The sequence below is a fragment of the Notamacropus eugenii genome, chromosome 1 (genome assembly GCF_028372415.1).
Source record: "Notamacropus eugenii isolate mMacEug1 chromosome 1, mMacEug1.pri_v2, whole genome shotgun sequence".
Taxonomy (NCBI): Eukaryota; Metazoa; Chordata; class Mammalia; order Diprotodontia; family Macropodidae; genus Notamacropus; species Notamacropus eugenii.
Genome location: NC_092872.1, coordinates 349,191,471 through 349,211,441, shown reverse-complemented (window position 1 = coordinate 349,211,441; position 19,971 = coordinate 349,191,471). Strand labels below are relative to the sequence as shown.

Sequence of the window (19,971 nt, the reverse complement as noted above, 5' to 3'; positions counted from 1 at the left end):
AACAGGCCTAGATGCCTTTTGTGATTCTTATACTGTCTCCTGCATGACGGGCGTGCTCCATCGTCAAGCTTTAACTTCTCTCTCCAGTACTGACTGCTGTGCTTTTAGCAAACCTCTATGATTCTTGTCAGAGCTACACTTCTGTGTATACTGGCCCTTCTTTCAGTGCTGTTGTTCTCTTTGGAGGTTTATTTCTGTTGATGTGTAGCTTTGCCAGATAGGTATTTAGTACTACAAAATGTGTTAATAAAACCATTTACTGTGTAACATGAGTTAAAAAAAAGTAAGAATGACTAGCTGTTCACTATGAAAAAAAGGTAGTTAAAAGTATCACACAAAGTATTATTCAAATGGCATGATGGTGACCTTTTGAGAATTACTAAACTGTAAAAGTAAGGCATGTGCTCCAAGTGCTTTAAATTGTATTTAGAGACCTATAACTTGGTTAACATCAATATGGAACTCTGGATGTCTTCACTTATGATTATTCTAAAGTAGCATTGCTGTTTAGTCTTTGTGTGAAATTTTGGCAAATATGCTTTTCTCTACTAATCTTTAAGTGTTCAGTGATTTGTGTATCTTTGTCTTTCTAACTTCTAATAAACTCACTCTAACTGACCTGCGTCTTGGTGTCTGTCTGCTTCATAGTACTCTTTCTTCCTTTCATGCAAAACTGTATGGCTTCTAGAAGTAGCAGATAGTTACTGCTAAAACGTACTAAATGATTGATTTTGTGAATAAAAATCAAGTCTTTGCTATGTGGTTTTGATTTCATACCCTAAAGGTAGAAGATAATGCAAGTTTAATTATGCAAAAATGTCTAAATTGTGATTTCTGAAGCCGAATTCAGATTTGATCTTTCCATTTATGTGAAAGCTAATTTACTGTTCATATCCAGAATGAGTTTATTTGGGGACAACAGCATTTATAATCTATATTTAACAAAAACATCCTGTAAGGTTCACTAAATGAATAGTACATATGAGATGAGTATTGTATTTGGATTAAAGTATTAGAAGTAAATTTGATTATACCAGGTCTAAATGTCTTAGGTGTTACATCGTTTGCTGGACCTAGTGACTACATTTTAATTAAAGCGGAATTTTGTTTTCATGGTATTCCTAGAAGCTTCCTTATTTCTTTGATAATTTTTATGTATTGTCTTTTCTGTCTTACTATAGAAATGTCCTTAATTTTTCTCTTTAGGTGTCATTATTTTGGTGTGAACGAGCTTTTTTTATGTTACAGTCTTTTCAGGATCATGGATTACCTTTAATCACTTAAATAGCTAGATTTGCCAGTTGCTACAAGTCTTAGCAAATGAAGTAAATCAATTAGAAAACTGATAGGAAAATAGTGACTATTACTAGCAACAACTGAGAACAGCTCAATAAGTGGAGTGAAATATTTTCATTCAGTTTTAGCTGTGGGAGGCTTGGAAGGGTGGACCCCTTGGCAGCTTCACATTTGTTCACATCTTTTTCAGGATGGCACTGGATCTTTAAAACGCAGTGGTTCCTTTAGCAAACTTCGGGCTTCAATTAGACGCAGCAGTGAGAAGCTGGTTAGAAAGCTGAAGGGAGGAAGTTCACGAGACAGTGAACCAAAGAATCCTGGGTAATTATATTTTCCTAGCTATGTTGATACTTGCCCCGTTTTGTCCCTCTTGTAAACGAAACAGTGGCCAGCGTCATTTTTGAGGTAACTTTCTTACAAACTTTCTCACACACAAACCTCCAAGAAACATCCCATTTTAGTTGTTCATTAATTAAAAGGTTTTAACATCACCTGTCCCTGTGTAGATTGAGAAATATTAAATTGATACCCTACTTTAAAAATTGCCCATTTAGGGGATTAGCGAGAACAAGTCTTTAGAAAAGGATGTTGTAGCAAAATAATTTTTGGGTATGTAAGTTAAATATTTAAAGTAATACTGAGGCCCTTTACCTTTAAGCAGTGAAATGTCAATTTCATATTAGGCTTCTTGAACTATGTTACTTTATTTAAGAAACCTATTTCTTTAGGCTTTATCTTTTTTATTATTAGCCTAATTTTGATGATAGTGTATCTTCCCATATATGTTGTGATTTAATTAAAGCTATTATGTAGCTTAATACTGCCACATAACAGATAATGGAACTTTTCACTTTAAAAAACAATCACTCACACAAAATGGATTCAGAAAGGAAGAGGGGTAGTTGTAGAGAGGGGTTAAGCTTTGATTGCAGGGTGACATGCTGGGAAATTTTTCTCAGGAATTCTAAAACCCACAGATACTTGTTTCACATAACTAGTGTTAATCCTGAGGAACGTGCATTTCAGAGCTTACAACTCAGTTTGGAGGACAAAAGCATCAAATGCTTTTGAGTGACAAAATTAAGTTTCATCTACTAGTACTTATTTGTCTTTATTGTTTCCCCAAACTGGCATCTTTTTACTTACCCGCTTTGTAGTTGGTGAATTGCCACAAGACTAGTGTAACTTACCATGTTTTCCAGAGAATTTTTCATGGAAGTTCTATTTCCATATTGTTCTACTGTTAGTAATTTATAGTTTCAGCATCTTCTCTGATGATTGACTTGATATTTTTATATTATTTTCTATGGAGATGTATTTAGAAAGTTCTTTTTATCTTCAGCTAAGAGGTTATTTGGATAAGCAGAAATCAATAAAGGATCATTATTACAATTCGATCTGATGGATTAATTTGCTACTTAGCCAGTTAGAAAAATAATTTTCAACCTGATGTCTCTTATTGGCATTTTTCTAAACTTTCAGAAGTGAATTTAAAGTGAATATAAAGCTAATCTGCTAGTTGCCATTCTGTCAGTGTGGAAAACTCAGTGTAAACTTAGCCTGCTTTTTAGGTTCCGTTTCTGAGGATGCATTAATCTAGTAATTAGACATTCATGTGATAGTTTTTGAGACATCTAGAATATTAAAGAAGCGTGATAGCTGGCAGATATGTGCCATAATTGATTTGGGAGCACTCTTATCTGGTTGGTTGGTGAGGTACTCTGGGAATGATGTTGTCTGGGAAATATGTTTGTGAGCCCAGTTTGTCTTTAGAATACTTTCTTACTTAGGTGTTCAAACGTCAGGTGGCTCCTAAAATTTGTGTTTTGGCATATTTTCTTTCTTGCTCTCTTCTCTTAATAGAAAAAATGTATAGATGGGCCAGTGGTAAGTGCTTTAATTCTAAATAGCTGTTTATTCTGCTTTGCAGAGATATCCAAAGCATTCTTTAAACATGGTATGAGTTCTCTATAAATATCTTAAGGTAGAAGGAGGAGAAATGAAAAGAATCTATGTTTTCAAAATTTTCTACTTTTTGGTGAAGTCCACATCTGGATTTGTGACTCTTTTCTCTCCAATTTTGCATGTATTCTCACTGAATCTGGCATCTGTGCCATAGGTTATAAGCTAAAGAAACTGATGTTTAAAATCAAATTGACTTCCTTTATTTCTAAATGTCTACAAACATTTTAGGACGCAAGTGATAGTTTAACATCAACCTTTTTGTAAATGATGATTATCCTGATACTGATGAAGATGTTTCCTAGTGAATTTGTAAAGAGTGTAAAGGTATTTGTAAAGATAAAAAAAACATTTTATCTTCAAGTGGTCAGAGAACATGAATCCTTTTTGTGCCCTGTTCTTTAGATAATCACGTGATCAAGTTATTTCAGTTTTATACATGTTTTGAAGTTTAAAAAATCAAATTGCTAAATCTGGCACTAAATGCTCACCATACAGTTTTTGTGTTATTCTTCAAGAATCTCTTATTTGCTAGGTGTGGTCATTCCCTCCATGAATAGTAGACTATTAGATAGTATTTGATAACAGTTGTAGCTAAAAAATTCATCACTCTAATCTGTTGATGAGCTTTTCAGAATTTAACCAGACTGGTCCTCAGTTGTTCATCACAGTTTGTATGTCTTTCTAGCTTGAGGTTATCTGCTAAAATTTGTGCTACCTTCTACAACATGATGAGGTGTCAGAGTCGTTAATTAATGGAAATTCTTATGTTAAATGGCTTTAACAAACTTCATATTTAGAAGCCAGTTTTACATATTATATATTCTTCCTATGTTTATTACATCCATAATTAACAGAAATTTAAGTGTATGATACCTGTAGGTTAATTCACCTACCTATATACCATTGCAATTTGGTGTGCAGTGTAGAAAATTGGTAAACCTTTTGTATACGCAATCTATAGATAAAATTTTAGATGCTAACGTTATTATAAAAATGGCCTTGTAATTTTTAAAAATTGCTTTAATAGCTTCATGTAGAAATCACTGAAGGAATGATATACTGATTTAAAAAAAAAACTTTTTATTTTTGATTTGTAAGCATTTTAGGTTTTGAGCCATTAAATCTAAACAGTGTTTATTGGTACACCCAATTTACAAAATGCTGTCAGAAAGGGCATCAGTCCCCAAGAATGTAATTTTTCTCATTTTAAAATTATTTGATAGATCTGTATATTCTCCACTATTTCCCCAGTTTTTGACCTTTGTGCTTCCTAATTGTTTAAAAGGATGGCTTCAATTTGATTACAAAGAGTTATAAACAACCATAGAAGAGAATGTATGAACTTTAAGTTACATACAGTTAGACATGGAAGGCATTTTAGAGATTATTGAGTCTAGTCTCTGATTCATTTTGTAGAGACAGCTGAGCTCCAGATTGAGGAGGGAACTGGTTCATGGTTATACAGATTTTTTTATACCACTACCTTTCTTAAGAATTTTTTGACTGTTTGACATAGCATTGAGGTAAATTTGAGGTCATCTACTTGTGATATGGGTTTATTTGCAACTTCTGCTTCAAAACATTAGGAAGGAAAGACTGTAACATTAAATATCTTGTGCTGAGTCTTTCTTTTACCTTCTTTTTTCTTTGTTTTTTTTGGGGGGTGTTATCTTTTGTTTATGTCAGGGGAGGGGATGGAGAAAGGATTTTGTAGTTTGGGGATATTTATTCTCTTTACGTTAATGAACTTTCTCATGGCTTTTGAATGTATACTTTTAAAAAGTAACCCTGAGGGCCTTGTCATCGTGCTTGCTGTTCTGGTTGTTGCTAACCTTCCAAGATGTGTGTCCCTGTTGTAAAGCTACTGACTTAAACTAATTAAATTTAAAATAATATTACTGATAGCTTATATTATTATATCCCATATTTGGTATTTAAGGCCCTGCTTTCAAACATTTAAGATCCTTAATATCAACTATTTTAGACTTTAAATAGATGGTGGATATGGATTCTTAGAGGTTAATAAACTAAATACAAGATATTGCTTTAAAAATATTAAAGATGTCCCCCACAACTCTGTGTTTAAACAGATAATTGTTTATAACAATGATCTGATTATAAAACCATATGAATTATTTTATGCTAGGGGGAATGTTAAAGTAGATAATATAATTTCAGAGTGACTTCTAATATATGTAACACATCATGTAATTTGATTTAAAGTATTTTGAATAATGAGCTTTGAATTTCTAGCTAGAAAAATTTGGAATTGTTTATTTTTCATAACCACTATATAAACTCTTCCAGTTTTCCTAAAACACGTATAATTTATATAAAAATAGAATTGTTTATCCCACAAGTCAGAATGAAATGAAGCACTAAAGCAGACATTTCATGAAAATCTTTTCAGAAACATCGAAAAGACTTAGGTGAATTTGCAAAAAGAAAGGTAATTTATAAACATCATACAAGATAATATGGCATGAAATATTTGCTAGACCTGATCAGTAAATGTATTTTTGCAAAGTTGTTACCAGAAAATAGATGTTGATCAGATATGGCCTACTTTTTAAGCTAACCCTATTTTGAAGTATGAATAAAACAACTAGTAAACAAATTTTATTAGGCCATAGTACTAAATGTAGATTCACCATCTGACTTAATGTAAATCCCAGTCTTCATCAGTTTTCAATGAATCATTAAAAACAAATTATGCACAAGTAATTGTGCCCTATGTATTTTTTTCCAAGATGTCTTTTTATTTCATGTGTTGCCAGTGACACGTAAAACCCTGTGCTGTAACCATGTTTTGCTTGTGTTTGGAGAGCTTAGATTTTTCTGTTGTTCTGATTGCTTTATCCTTGCATGTTTGGTGTCCTGGTTGCAGCATGAAGCGTGCCAGTTCTCTGAGTGTTCTTAATATGGGTGGCAAGGCTGCTGAAGATCACTTTCAAGTAAGGAGCCCTAAAATAATATTCTTAAATGTGTAAATACCATCAGCAAGATCTGGCCCCCAAATAATTAACTAGAGCAGATTATCATACCTTTTAAATATGTTAGAATGTTTTAGAAATTTAAAAAACCCTTTAATTCTTAGGCGGATTAGCAAAATAGCTAATCAGGTGTGTTACATTTTTATTGTCTTTAAAAACCCTCACTACATTAATGAGAAAAATGTTAAAATTTTAATGTAACTAAACTATCTTCCCTGTTCATTACTTTGTGTGTAACTATGTGCATCTAAAAAGATTATTAATGTATGTATTGTCCAGATAAGGTCTTAAAATGTCCAACATTTTACTAACATGGTAATCTTTGACTAACATTAGACTAATAATTGTTTTGAGACTTAACACTTTGTTGAATTGCCTGAATCTTCCACAAATACTTTGCATTACATTTTTTAGTTTCCTGTCTTAGTGTATGCACCATGTATCTTTTCCTGTACTCCCATTTCTTTGAAATATTTATTTTGTAGTCCGAATTTTTATCATGTCATCAAAGCAGTAACACTGCTTTTAAAACATTCTGTAGAATTGATACAAGCCTCTAGTTTCTGGTTTCCTGTGAGTGACTGGGAGTTTTTGAATTAGAAATTATAGCCAAGTATTTTAAGTTAAAGCCAATTATGGTCCAAAAAAAAAAAAAGTTTGAATTTGTCCTTATTGTGATCTGGCAATATAGCTCATTTGATCACTATCCTCACCGAATCACTGACTCTTCCTGGGAAAATAGGCTACCCATATAAGAACCAAATGATAAAAATATTAAGTCCAATTTTTCTCTTACTATTAAGGGCAGTAAGCCTTGTAAATACATTGGTGCATTGGTTTTTCTGTTCACCGTAAGAGTGACAGTACCCATTAATTTTAAAATGTCCCTAAGGTGAACAAGTAAGTACCCAGTGAGAGGCACATTTCTTAACTGTAGGTCTTCACATTCAGTTAAAATCATAATTTTTGGATTTAGATCTTATGAGTTTCTCAGAGCATATTAAGAGCCTGCTTTAATAGAAGTAAATTAAAACAACCAGTTTTTGTTTTTCTAATAGTTATTGATACCTCTTAATATGACATTAAGTCTATATATAGATTGGAGCATAAGGGCTATCAATTTTAGATTTATATTATTACTAGTAGTATTTTAAGATCACTTGAAGCATTTTATTTACTTGAATCATTTGAAATTCTACATAAAATATAACTCTTTCCCATTTTATTTTCATGCAGGAACGAAATAATTGTCTGACAGACTCAAGAGTTCTGAGTGCCAGTCACACTGACTTAGCCCATTGAGGCGCTGGAACTGAAGCTAGTTATTAACGAAGCACTGAGACTCTCAAAGCTTTGGTTCCTCGTCACTTTTGTTAGGAACATGTAGATTAGAGGTTTCCTTGCAAAGGACTCTGACTTTTTATATTTCTAAAAAAACAATTTTTAAAATGTAGTGACTTTATCCTTTTAAAGAGACTGTAGGTCACTGCTATCTTCTGTGCTTATACTGAGCTTTATTACTAATAGGTTTTGCTATCACAGTAGCTATGAGCTGTAGAAGCACTGATATTTCAAATTACCAACATAAGAAAAAACAGAATGGTTTCTAGATTTCCAGGACAATTTCCACAGCCAATCAAGTAACCCATTAGCTCCTCGCTGTGACATAGTGTAGCCAGTTTCAACTTGCTCCACTGCTACTGGCAGTCCATTTAATGCTGTCACATTTATATATGGTTCCCAGAATAGATATTGAAAGTGTAGTGTTTTAATTAGGCTTTCTGGGTACATATGTAAGAAGCCTGTTCTCTTACCATATTATGCCACTGCAGGTATTCCAGAAATCTTGGCCATGTTTAAAGCCATGCTTAAAAAACTGTGCTTCTGGGACACTTACATAACCAAGATTGAATTGCTCATGGCAGTAGAGTGAAGGGGCCCACAAGCAGGGAAGATGGCCTGTTATGCTAATTGCACTAAATTATGTTGATTTTATTTTTGTTCTGTTTTTGGCCCAGTTCTTACTAGGGCCTGTACAACTTGTTGTAAGAGGAAATGAAACAGTTGATTCTGTGTCAGGACATGAGGCTTCGCAGCTACAAGAGACATAGCTCTAGCCCCTAAATTGCCCTTTCCTGTGTCACAGTCTTGATTGGTGCTTTTGGGGACATATTAACTTAAGACAAGTTCTGGCTAGATGACAAGTGGTGTTTTATAGTCTCCCTCTAGGCTTCACAGTAAACTAAAAAGCTGTGCCTGATAGAGAAGACTCACCTGGGTCACCTCATGAAATGAGAGGGCTAATTTCAGGTGACTCTTGAGAAGTTCAGTTAAGACTTAGAAAGTATAATAATAAGCTTACAAGCTATCATCAGTGATTGAGCATTGTGAAACAAAAAGGAAAGAATTTACTTATTGATAAGATTACAAAGATTATAACATATATATATATATATATAGTTAGAGAAAAAAAATCTGCAACTTTTTGCTTGTGAACAGGCTAAGAAGAAAAGATTATGACCATCCTTATTGTGAAATATAGATGAGTAAACATTTTGAATTTATTTTAATGCAATAATGAAGCCATCTGTATACGAAATGCACTTAAATGTTTCCTATAAAATACTTGCCTAGTAGTATCTCTATAGAGAACTTGTTTGAAGTTGGATATATAGTTAATGTCTAATGTAGACATTTTATACATAGTGATAATGCTGCTAATTTTAATTTCTCATAGTGTACTTTATTGGGGAATTTAAGAGAACAAACTCTTTGGAATTATTTTATAGCAATTTTATTTTTAAAGTTAATTTGTTAAAAAGTCTTTATATAGTTACTAATATATTGTAATAGATTGCAAAGATTATGTATCTGTATGCAGTATATATGCACATTTTTTTCAGTTATATGCATAGACTTTTGATATCAAAATGTCCATTGTACCTTCCCTTCAATAGAAGATTTCATGTTCCACGACCATTAGCATTATTATGTGATCCCTATTTTTTCAGCATGCTATCCAGTCTTCTCTTACCTTCTTTCCTTGACGATGTGACCATGCTGCTTCATAGAGCTAGAGACAGCCTCTAGATTGCCCCTCTTGATAGCCTTTAAGCTTGCAGGTTCTTATAGAACTGCAACATATACTTCGTGTTCATTTTGCCTTTAAAATTTTATAGAAACAGATGTACTTAGAAAATTTCTATCAGTTGTAAGAAAATAGCAGAAACAAGCAGGGACAGCTGTTTTGGTTTCATGGTTGTATAAATCTCATTTTTTAGTGGACTAGCACTAGGTGTGCTGTTATCTAAATTTGATATATAAAATACATGATTCATTACACATGAGAAAGTAGTAGGTAGCATGGCACAGTGGATAGATAACTTGTCTTGGAATTAGGAAGACCTAGGTTCAAGTCTTGCCTCTGATACATAACTGACTGTGTGACCCTGGGCATATTATTTATTCTCTAAGTGCCTCAGGCATAAAGTGCAGTGAGGGGGGCAGTTTGTATTGGTAGAATAAGTTCCAGAGTTCTTTTCCAGGAGTTTCCTAAACTGATAAAATCACAGGTATAGTTAAAAAAAAAAAAAAAAGGGAAAATAGGCATATTGCTTAATCCTTCCTTACTTTGTTCTCTCTAGTCACATCTTAAAATTCTTTCCTTTCCCTAATCAAAACTGATTTCATTATATGTGAAATACAAACAATAACCTAGTGACTGATGGTCCATTTCACTCTAGGATAACAAAACCAGGGCACAGTCAGGGTGGGTGGAAACAAGGATTTGAAAGTAGAATTGCATGTCAAATTTCCAAAATTTTAGGCCTGCGTTTACATCTTTGTTAAAGAATCTAATTTAAGTTAGTCCCAGTTTTCTGCAGCTATATAGTTACAAATTTCATCTTTCAATAATTTAATGATTTGAAGTTGGACAAGTGGATTTCATAACATTTGAGACCAAAAGAATTAGAAAAATATCACTAGTGAAACCAGGCTGAAAACTATTTTCCCTTTTGAGAACTATGATTGCATTCTTCTTGGTTGCACTTCAAGATGACAGTTTAACATGGAAAACTCCGCTTGAAATCCTGACCCTCAGGTTTTCATAACAATGCAAAGAAAGCTACCAGCGTGTTGCAGTTTTTATTGGGTTTCTGAAATGAAATTGCCTTTTTAAAAAAAACACATCCAGGTAGATGTCTTTTTATATTCACATTCTTATATTCATGACCATTTGTTTCTTGCTGATGTTTGGCCAAGAAAGATTTTACCACCAGCATTGGAGACAAAGGAATCCTGCACACATTTATATATGTCTTTGTATTTCAGTCTCTTAATTTGTGCATGACTAGTGAGTACCAGAATTCAATGAAAAACACAAAGGAGAAGTTACTGTGGACCAGTATATGCTCTCATACCTGAAACTGGCCTCTAGTGAATTCTTCAGGAAAGAATCCATTTGCTCCAGGGATGATTAACTCCCTGGGAATATATTACTGTTTTTAATGAGATAATGAATGGGGCTTTAGGTAGGCCATTTTCCTATTGTGTGAGGTTTTGTTTTTTTTTTTTATCATTCTCTTCCTCACTTTGAAAAGTCAGTGAAAAATCACAAAAGTTATTTAAAGTGTATGTATAGGTTGATGAATAAGGTGAATGTTAATGGTTTTACATAGCCTACTAAACAGTCAGTTTTTAACATTTGGTTTTCTGAGTTTCTGTGGTTGAAAATGCATGTTAGCACTTGTTTTTATGTATGTTTACAATATATGATAGGGTCACATGTTCAGCTTGGGTATGTTTTTGATAACTGGTCAGAGTGCTGCTGAAAATATATTTTAAATGTAATTGTTAGATTTATTCATGAAAAGGAGTTACAGATATTGCTAAAAACTCACCATTGACTATCTGAAATTTATGTAGAATAGATTTTTGAAGGGTTTAGAACTCTTTTAGAAATTGGTTTGTTAGACATGCCTACTTAGGAAATTAATTTTGAAATGACTGTTGTGTCTGTACTTAATACTTTCAAGAAGTTTACACTGATTAGATTTTTAAAAAATCATGTAGGACTCTCCCCTACGGTCATTTTTAAAATAAACACACACTCTTGGACTTGAGTTGTACCACAGAGGTCATTTGGTCAAAGGAGAGTCTAGGCTGATATACACAAACATTGTAACTGTTTAATTCCTCAGAATTTTGAGGAGTGATTTAAGTATTTGATAAAGAAACATGAAGATAAGCTAGAAATCACAAATCTCATCTGGCAGATAGACTTAAAAGGTCAAAATGACTGACATTCTTGAATAGCATAAGAATTTTAGCATAGTTCTTGTGTTTGAGGTCTAGAGTATGTCTGATGCCTTTCTAGGATGACAATGTTTTAAATCAGGCTACTAAAGCTGAGGGTTGTATTTGGAGAGGTCAGAAGTTGTGTTTGTAGCACTTTGGAGTCTATGATGCTCGACACTTTTGTACATTTTCCCTTTTAAAGATACTAGCTTTGCCCAAAGTATAGTTTGACAAACTAACATTTTACAAAATATTTACTGTGTATTTCATAAGTTTGAGAAATATCTCTACTGATGAAAATGATGGCATAAAGTACATATTGTTCAGTGTACCTTTGAGGGGAAACTGCACATCTACTACTTGCTCACTGAAAGACTGGTTGTTAGGACCAAACCTTTAGAAACACATTTATAGGCAGTGTAGGGAGAAGTAGCGGAGGAAGCATTGTGCTCTGGAGTCAGGAGAGTTGAGCTTGGCTTCTCTCTTCAGGTGCTTCTTAATTGTTGGCCCCTGGGTAGGTTATCCTTATGTGTAAAATGTGTAAAATATTGCCACCACCTCACATGGCTATTGTGGGGAAAGTTCTTTGCAAACCTTAAAGTACCATGGAGATGTGAGTTGTTACAGATGCTAGAGGAATTGAGGCCTAATGGCCTCTACTGTAGCCCATACTGCTTGATAGAGGACGTGGAGGTAGAAGTAATAAGGATATTTAAGTTTGGTATAAAGGTATTTACTTGATGCCTATTTTATAATCACATTTTCTGTATTGATGGTAGTGTCAAAGCTGAGTGTTTACATTGATTCTGGGATTTATTGCATGTTTTCAGAAGTGTGTGTTATTTCTATTAAATTTATGTGCTGCATCTCTCAGTGCCTTGGTCTTATTTTCAAATGTGCTATTTATCTTACATAGAAGACCCATTGGCATTTTTCTCAAAAATTACAACAATAAACGTATTTGTTATGTTAATTTAAGTTCATTGTGCTTTTGCATGAGTCCTCATAAAACATCAAACGCATTGACCTTATTTTCCCTAAATTTGCAGGCTGATATTTCTTTACGTCACAAGTTGTGAATCATCACTAGAGAATGTCTAACAGGGAATCCTGTAATTTTAATACTAAAAATCTTAGTGATTTGTCAGAATTGTTTTAAACTTAGGTTCTTGTAGAAAAAATGAGGGGTCCACCAAAAAAGGCCAATAGTATTTGAAGGCTTTACCAAGTATTCACTTTTTAAAAGCCATTTTCACACACACACACACACACACACACACACACACACACACAAAGTTGAGTTGTTCCCCTGCATAGTAATACTCTTTTCATTTATTTCAGTATGTAAATATTATATAATTAGTTGTTTTCACATAGACAAGTGATTAATTTTTTGTCTGAATCTCATTTCATAATTAGTAAACTGTACCAGAATTAGTATGCCAAGTGTTCTGTTACCAAGAGGCAGTGTGGCAGAGTAGGAGTGCCTCACTTCATTGGAATAAGCAAAGGACTAAGGTTCAGATTTTATCTCCAACTACATGGACTGCAGGTATTAATATACAAATGGGGGGAAGAGGACTGTTAGGTGAGGTGTTTGATTTTACCCCACAGTCAGTCACATCAGTTAGTGTCACTTCTTATGGGAGCACAATACACATAATTTTTAATTCCTTACTAAAAGATTTGTTTGTCAAATTGTCGACATTTATATTTTGTAAAAGTTTTTTATTTGACATGAAGACACTCTGTTGATCTTTGAGTTCTAAGGTGAACTAACTGGTCTTATTTCCTTTAAATATTGGCTTATACCATGTTTTCAAATCATAAAACGGATTACTATGGCATTTCCAGCTAATGTAATTTTTTTTAATAAAAGTCTCAGAGACCAGTTTGCCCTACTGATTTGGCTGCTTGGGGCTAGGAAAGCTATAGGACAAGAAGGACATTAAAAAAAAATAAAAACCTCCAAAACCGAATTGAGTTTTTTATTTTTGTTTAATCTCCTTTCAAGTACTCTTCAGTGTTTCACTGTTTCATTGGCAGACTGACTCATTTCATTTAAAAATCCTAGGCAAAAAGAAAATGCTAGACAAGATCTGTCCGTAGGAGCTTGATGTAGATGAGAAGACAAGATGGAATGATCCTTCCAAATAAAACTAGGATAAATGTGTGTATGGAAAGTCATTTGCTTATTGGTAGCTCACTTTAATTAGAGTTAGGAATGGCATAGTTCTGTCTTATGTGATGTTTAAGAACAGAAAGACTAGAAAATTTCCCCAATATACTTGTATTCTTAGTCTTGGCTCATAGGCTTGGCTTTAAGTAAGAGACAAAGGTTGAGCAATGTATTTAGAGCATAGGCTAGTTCAGACCTTCCTAATCAATTATTTTTTTGTGCATGATACTAAAAAGGAGCTGATTGCAACCTTAGATTAGATTAAGGTGAGTGTAGTATCTAAATAGAAACAAGATATGAATATCTTTGAAGTAATTTGTTCCTGTAATGGAATTTTTTGTAGCACACTCACCTAACTTTTCTGGAGAATAAAATGCTAATATTCACCATTTTAAAAGCTAAACTCCTAGGGAAATATTTCACCAAGAGCTCAAAGGAGGAACAGTTAACTGACACCCAGGGATTCTTTGAAATCTCTTAGAGCCACAGTTTCATGATGATGTTCAGCTGTTTTCAGTAATCTTGGCCAGAAAATGTGTCAATTGGAATGGTAATTTTTCCGGGTGATACAAACTTGATAGAACCTAAAACATCAATCGCTGACTATATATATTTTTTTACTTTTTCTTTTAACATTTTTTAAATTGACATTTTTTGATCTCACTTCTGAGTATGTTCTTTCTTGCTTTTCTACCCAGCAAGCTATCCCTTGCAAGAATGAATGAAGAGTTAAGCAGAACTAGCCAATGTGATGTTCCACATCCATAAGCGTGCCCTCATGCCCCAGGGAGTTATTTTCTCATCTCTTCCCTCAGCCAAGCTTGGTCATTTATAATATACAATATTTTCATTTTCAGTGTTATTGTCATATATTGTTTTCCTGGTTCAGCTTACTTCACTCTTCATTAGTTCATATCTTCTTAGGGTCACTGAAGCAGAAAGGGCAAGGGTTTTGAGAGGTTGATTGGGCAATTTTCATTTCCCATCAGAGTGGTAAGGGCTAATGTAGATATTAAGATATTAATTACGATATTAATGTAGATATTAAGAGTCTTTAGAGCACACCTGAATTTAACAAACATTTATTAAGCACCTACAGTTGTTCAAGTTACATCAGCAAGTGATACAAAGATAGAACTAAACAGTGCCTGTCCTCAAGAAGCTTACATTTTATGAGGAGGGGGAGGAGAGAGGGATGGAATTTTAACATGTACAGGTAAATATATGGGACTGCGGGAAAAAACTAATCATGGAGGTTGGAGGGGAGGGTCAGGCAAAGTTTTGCTTACAATGGCACCTAACTGGAGCCTTGAAAGGAGTCAGGAATTCAGTATGGAGGAAGGGAGAACATGGGGAGGATAGCCTGAGTCAAGGCACCAATGCAGAAGAAATATCATTTACAGGGAGGTCAGAGAGATTACAGTTAGACCATTTTGGCTACAAATCTGGAAAGCTAAATGCTTTAAATGCCAAATAAATATTTTATCCTTAGATGCAATTCAGAGCCACTAGAAAATTCTTTATCATTTAAGGACTAGTTTAAAGCTATGGGTGCTAAAAGTCATAATTCTTCTTATGGGCATTTGACAGATTTTTTTCCTCAAATACAGATAGCTCATATCTTCCAAGTAGCCTTTGCCTTGATAGTTCTCAGCCCTCCAAAGGTCAGAGTCCTAATTTTAGCTTATAGCAATGGTGTGGTCACTGAAAGAAGTAGTTAGCTTATTAAAAAAAATTCCATAAAAATGAAGAATTAAATCCTCTCTGGACCAACCCATGAACCTAATAGAATGACATAAAACTATTCAATGTTAATGCTGTATTTGAAAATATGGTTTAGTAGTATGTACACATAAGCAAATATGTGTGTGTGTGTGTGTGTGTGTATATACATATACACATATATACACACGTATATAAATACCAGCTGCAGATTAATAAAGGTTTTCATGGAAGGTATCATTTCTCCTGTACTTCTAAATTGCTGCAACTGTAGTAATTGCCTTACTCGGCTCCTTTTACACCCTCTGCATTGACTGTGTAGTGACAATGCGACTGGGGCAGATGTGGTGCAAACATCACACTCAGTGTCCTGACAACAGTTCCAGTAGCTGAGGCATCTGTATCTCTGGAAAACTCACAGTATGGGCGACTGACCATCAACCTCATTAGTAGTTGATTGGACCAGGTTATTCCAAGTGCTGGAGAAACTCTTTCAAGTACACTAAAGAACAAGATAGGAACAGTTGATCACTGCTGGGTTTGTATACATTAATCTTTTAAAAAACCATAAATGCCCCAAATACACTTTGTGTCTGATTTCAGTTTCTCTTTTTCAGCTGAGTGCAGCTCTTTTTTAAGTAGCTTTTCTTCAGCTGGACTAGCTCAGTTTAGCTGTCACAGTTTCCTGCACCCTTCACAAAAACACACAGAAATAATGACTAATCAAAATAGGTCTGATACAGATGGTACTTACTCCAGGCTGGTGCCAGCAAGCCCCCTCTCATCCACTGTGTCTGTTATCTGGAAAACATCAAATTGGGTTCTGTCTTGGTAACGAATGTTTAAAAGGCTAGTAGATGAAAGATAACATGACTGTCCTTGTAGGGGGCACCCCAGCTGCTAATGGTTTTTTGAGGGACACATAGTGATCCTGATAGCACTCTTTGATGTTGTGACCAAAGGACCAGATTGCAGTACTGCCTACCCCCCTGACCTTTCAAAAAAGAAAAAAACTTCCCCTTTTACAGATATTGAACATCTTTCCTTGAGCATATTTGTAAGTAAAGAAGGTTCATACCTGATTTATGCACAATACTGGGCTCTGGAATTCACTGCTTAATTGGTGCAACTTGGCTCCGAGGGTCTGTAAATATTTAGCTTTTGTAATGGAATGCTGGATGCCAAATTCACAGCGAAACAGAGCAGCAATGGAGTCAATGATGATCAGTCGGACCATTCCTCGAGAGAGCAAGATGGGAGCCCTCTTAGTAATGCATTCAAACAGCGTATCCTGGAACCAGACGGGGAGAGCAGTGGGAATGTGCACTCTGACCCATAACCCAGCCTTCAACAGCAGGCCCTTAGTTCTACCCTAGATGATAACCTAATATCACTTGACATCCCATATTCACCACAGGCAGCTTCCTTCAGTAACTGAGAACATCGGCCCTCCGTTGTCTGTCATGAGGTAAAATACAATTGGGATCATAGAAAGAGGACCCACCTATCTAATCCAGTGTGCAACAACAGCCTACTGATAAAACACTTCCTTCCATCCCACTCTAAACAGTTGTCCCAGAATAGTGAAAGTAAACACATGGGAAAAGAGGCTGGGAAAGTCAATCTGAACAAGTTCAAGCTGAAGTTGGTGTTTGTCTGCCACTGGCCCACCTGTGTGGCTGAGCCCTATTTCACCATACCAAAAAAATCACTAACATGTAGGACCGGCTGCCATAAAAGAAATACCCTTCAGATCACAATTTTTAGACCAAATAGATTTTAAATCCTTAAGACATAATGGGGAAGAGAAAAAATGATCTTCATGTTGGGTCCTAGAACAACTACTCATATCTTCTCTGTCCCAACTAAGCAGCAGCTGTGAGTTTTGGTTTAACAGGAGACCAGAAGAAATTACTCAATAATATTATCTTACTTGGTACAGAGAACTGTACTGTGATAGGCACTCCCCTGGACAATTAGTGTTGGTTATTGACAGTCTACACTGTAGGGCTGACAGATAAGTGTACTCTTTTTAATTCTCATATCCCCAACTGAAAATTGACCATGGCCAGTGCAAGGCAATGGAGGTGGGGAGGGCATCTGGAATTTAAGGAAATGTGGTGGTAATGCCCATGAGGATACCAGGCATTACAGATAGAGAGAAGGCCTTGGAGTTGGATGGGTCTCACTGTGATCCTTGGTAAGTAATCACTTAGTGCACCAGGCAACTCACATCAGCGGGTTCTTCACCTTTTTTATCCTGCATCCCCAGGCAGTCTGGTGAAGCCTATGAACTCTTTCTCAAACCGTTTTTAAATGCAGAGAGTACGCAGGATTATAGAAAAAAGCAACTATACTGCAATACAGTTACCAAAATACTATTTTTAAAATAAATTTATAGATACCCGATTAAGAACCCCCTCTGTGAGGCTGGAAAGTGATTAAGAGCTGATGTGCATTAGTTGAGGGTATTGGTCTAGGACTCTAGGAGTTTCCAGTTTGCTGATGACATTAAAAAAAAACGATACAGAAACATTATTAGCATAGTTTTTATGGTTTGCAAAGCATTTTACAAATATTTCACATAATCCAGAGAGCTTAAAACTTGCCTAGGATGATGGCGGGTGTCAGGTGGCATTCTATTCTGGCCACAGGCCCTAAAGTCAGACCCTTCTAGGAGATTTTAGTGAGGAAGAATAGTAGTGAGAGAAAGTCCAAAAACGGACGTTGGTAGTGACTATCCTTGGGCTGAGCTTAGGGAAAGCAGGGCCCATTCCAGGGGAGATGCCTTTGCAAAATCACGTCTGTTAAGCTAACAGAAATGGCAATAATTAAGAACTGTCCTTGTCCCCTTGAATCTATGAGCTGTATTGAAGGGCAGAGTATGGCTTCTGCACATACCAGGGAAGGCCTGGTACAGTACACTGTGCCCACTACTCAGAAAGCCTTGAGTTTGCTGTTCAGTGCTTTTGTAGCCTGACTTGAAAAGCAAGCTGAAGTGTTGACAAATTATCTGTTGTGTCTGTCTGGCTTGACAGCCCCATTAACTGAATTTAATTCTTTGTTTAAATCTCCAGGGTGTCTCCAATAGAACCTATTTTTGTCGAAAATGATGGCAGCAGTAGTGGTTTAGAAGATTCTTCTCTTAATGTGAGTCCCTTCCCTCCTGTCCCCTTTACTGTTTTGGAGGGGTGCACATGCACGCATGCACATATGTGCTTATGAGAGTGGGGTGCAGTTAACGCTGCCAGAACTTGCAGCAGTTGCCCCAAGACCAGCTAAGCACATCACCCTCTAGGATGAACTTACAGTCAAAGTCTCTGGACCTTGGCTCACATTGGAACCTGCGTCTAAGCAGTTAAAGAGGGCAACAAACATGGTGGCAGTAGCAAAAGGAGGCTAGGGCCCAAAGGAGCTGGATTTTTCAATCACTAAAGCATTTCTTAATCATCTACTGTGTGCCGGGGCAGGGGTGGGGAACCTGTGGCCTTCAGGCCACATATGGCCCTCAAGGTACTCAGGTGCAGCCCTTTGACTGAATCCAAACTTCACAGAACAAATCCTCTTAATGAAAGGATTTTTTTTGTAAAACTTGGACTCAGTCCAAAGGCCACACCCGAGGACCGAGAAAGTCACATGTGGCCTCGAGGTCACAAGTTCTCCACCCCTATGCCAGGCGCTATGCTAGGAGCTGGGGATACTAGGTCACAAGTGAATCAGTCTCTGACCTAACAGAGCTTGCATCTTTTGGGCAGAGACAACGTGCATACCTACAAATAGAGACAAAACACTAATATAAATACAAGTGCCAGTTCTCTTTGTTTCCTTACATGAATAAGGAAGGTAAAAATACTTGGAATACTTGTACCTCACTCAGAGTTGTTATGAGGAACGCATTTAGGGTTGGGGTCTTTCCCCTGTTGAGACCCATCTGCTGGCACTTTTGAAGCCAGGTTGCACTATACCATTCACTGCAGGTTTATGAACCACAAAGCACTACAGAAATTTGGTCTACATTTACAATGTATCAGTACAAACATCTGCATGATCTTTCTCAGAAAATGGGGTTTGGTCAGTTCAAGTGGTCAGTTCTAAAAAGGAATACTGTCGATTTAGCCTGAAAACTTCATTTTCAGCGTTAGCTTCAGGTTTACCCAACTAATCCTTTTGTCAGAGTGGCCAATCAGGCATAGAACTGATTTGAGACTCACTCCTTTACTTTTACAACCCTGTTCACCCCTGATAACACTACAAGCAGTGAACACGAATAGAAAAGGAAGTGAGGACTGCGAAAGCCTAAGGGATCAGGACAATACACAGACTGGACAGCAGCCCCTTAGCGTGTCATATATGAAATAACAGGTACTTTGAGTATTTAGGATATGGTGACTTGTCAGTGGGGCACTTTGACTCTGCAGGCTTTGGTCCTGGCCACCTAAGGGCTGTGAGAAAATCTCTGCCCTGCCAGCACCTTGCTATAAGGCCTTGGGAAATACTTCTTCAGGGCCTTTTTTTCCT

At 35.8% G+C, this 19,971-nt stretch overlaps 2 protein-coding genes across 36 annotated transcripts in view; one reads left to right on the top strand and one right to left on the bottom strand.

The window, feature by feature from the left end:
• The window catches only part of KLC1 (kinesin light chain 1), an 84,440-nt gene that overhangs the window by 63,733 nt on the left and 736 nt on the right, over window positions 1–19,971 (top strand). For 7 of the 20 annotated variants that reach the window (XR_011971851.1, XR_011971850.1, XR_011971849.1 and 4 more), the window contains one exon: window positions 6–1,118. Coding sequence is in view for 10 of the 20 variants with exons in the window: in XM_072630101.1 (XP_072486202.1) it covers window positions 6–11 (6 nt within the window). In the remaining 10 variants the exon portion in view is untranslated. Of the gene's footprint in view, window positions 1–5; window positions 1,119–1,486; window positions 1,618–6,148; window positions 6,216–7,490; window positions 12,426–18,530; window positions 18,604–19,971 lie in introns of those variants that run through there. The other 13 variants (XM_072630102.1, XM_072630090.1, XM_072630088.1 and 10 more) reach the window with 4 other exon arrangements.
• The window catches only part of XRCC3 (X-ray repair cross complementing 3), a 68,274-nt gene continuing 63,100 nt past the window's right edge, over window positions 14,798–19,971 (bottom strand). For all 16 annotated transcript variants that reach the window (XM_072630110.1, XM_072630107.1, XM_072630113.1 and 13 more), the window contains 3 exons: window positions 16,532–16,744; window positions 16,208–16,254; window positions 14,798–15,955 (listed from right to left, as the gene is read on the bottom strand). In XM_072630110.1, the coding sequence (XP_072486211.1) occupies window positions 15,736–15,955; window positions 16,208–16,254; window positions 16,532–16,744 (480 nt within the window). In that variant the 3' untranslated portion in view covers window positions 14,798–15,735. The remainder of the gene's footprint in view (window positions 15,956–16,207; window positions 16,255–16,531; window positions 16,745–19,971) is intronic.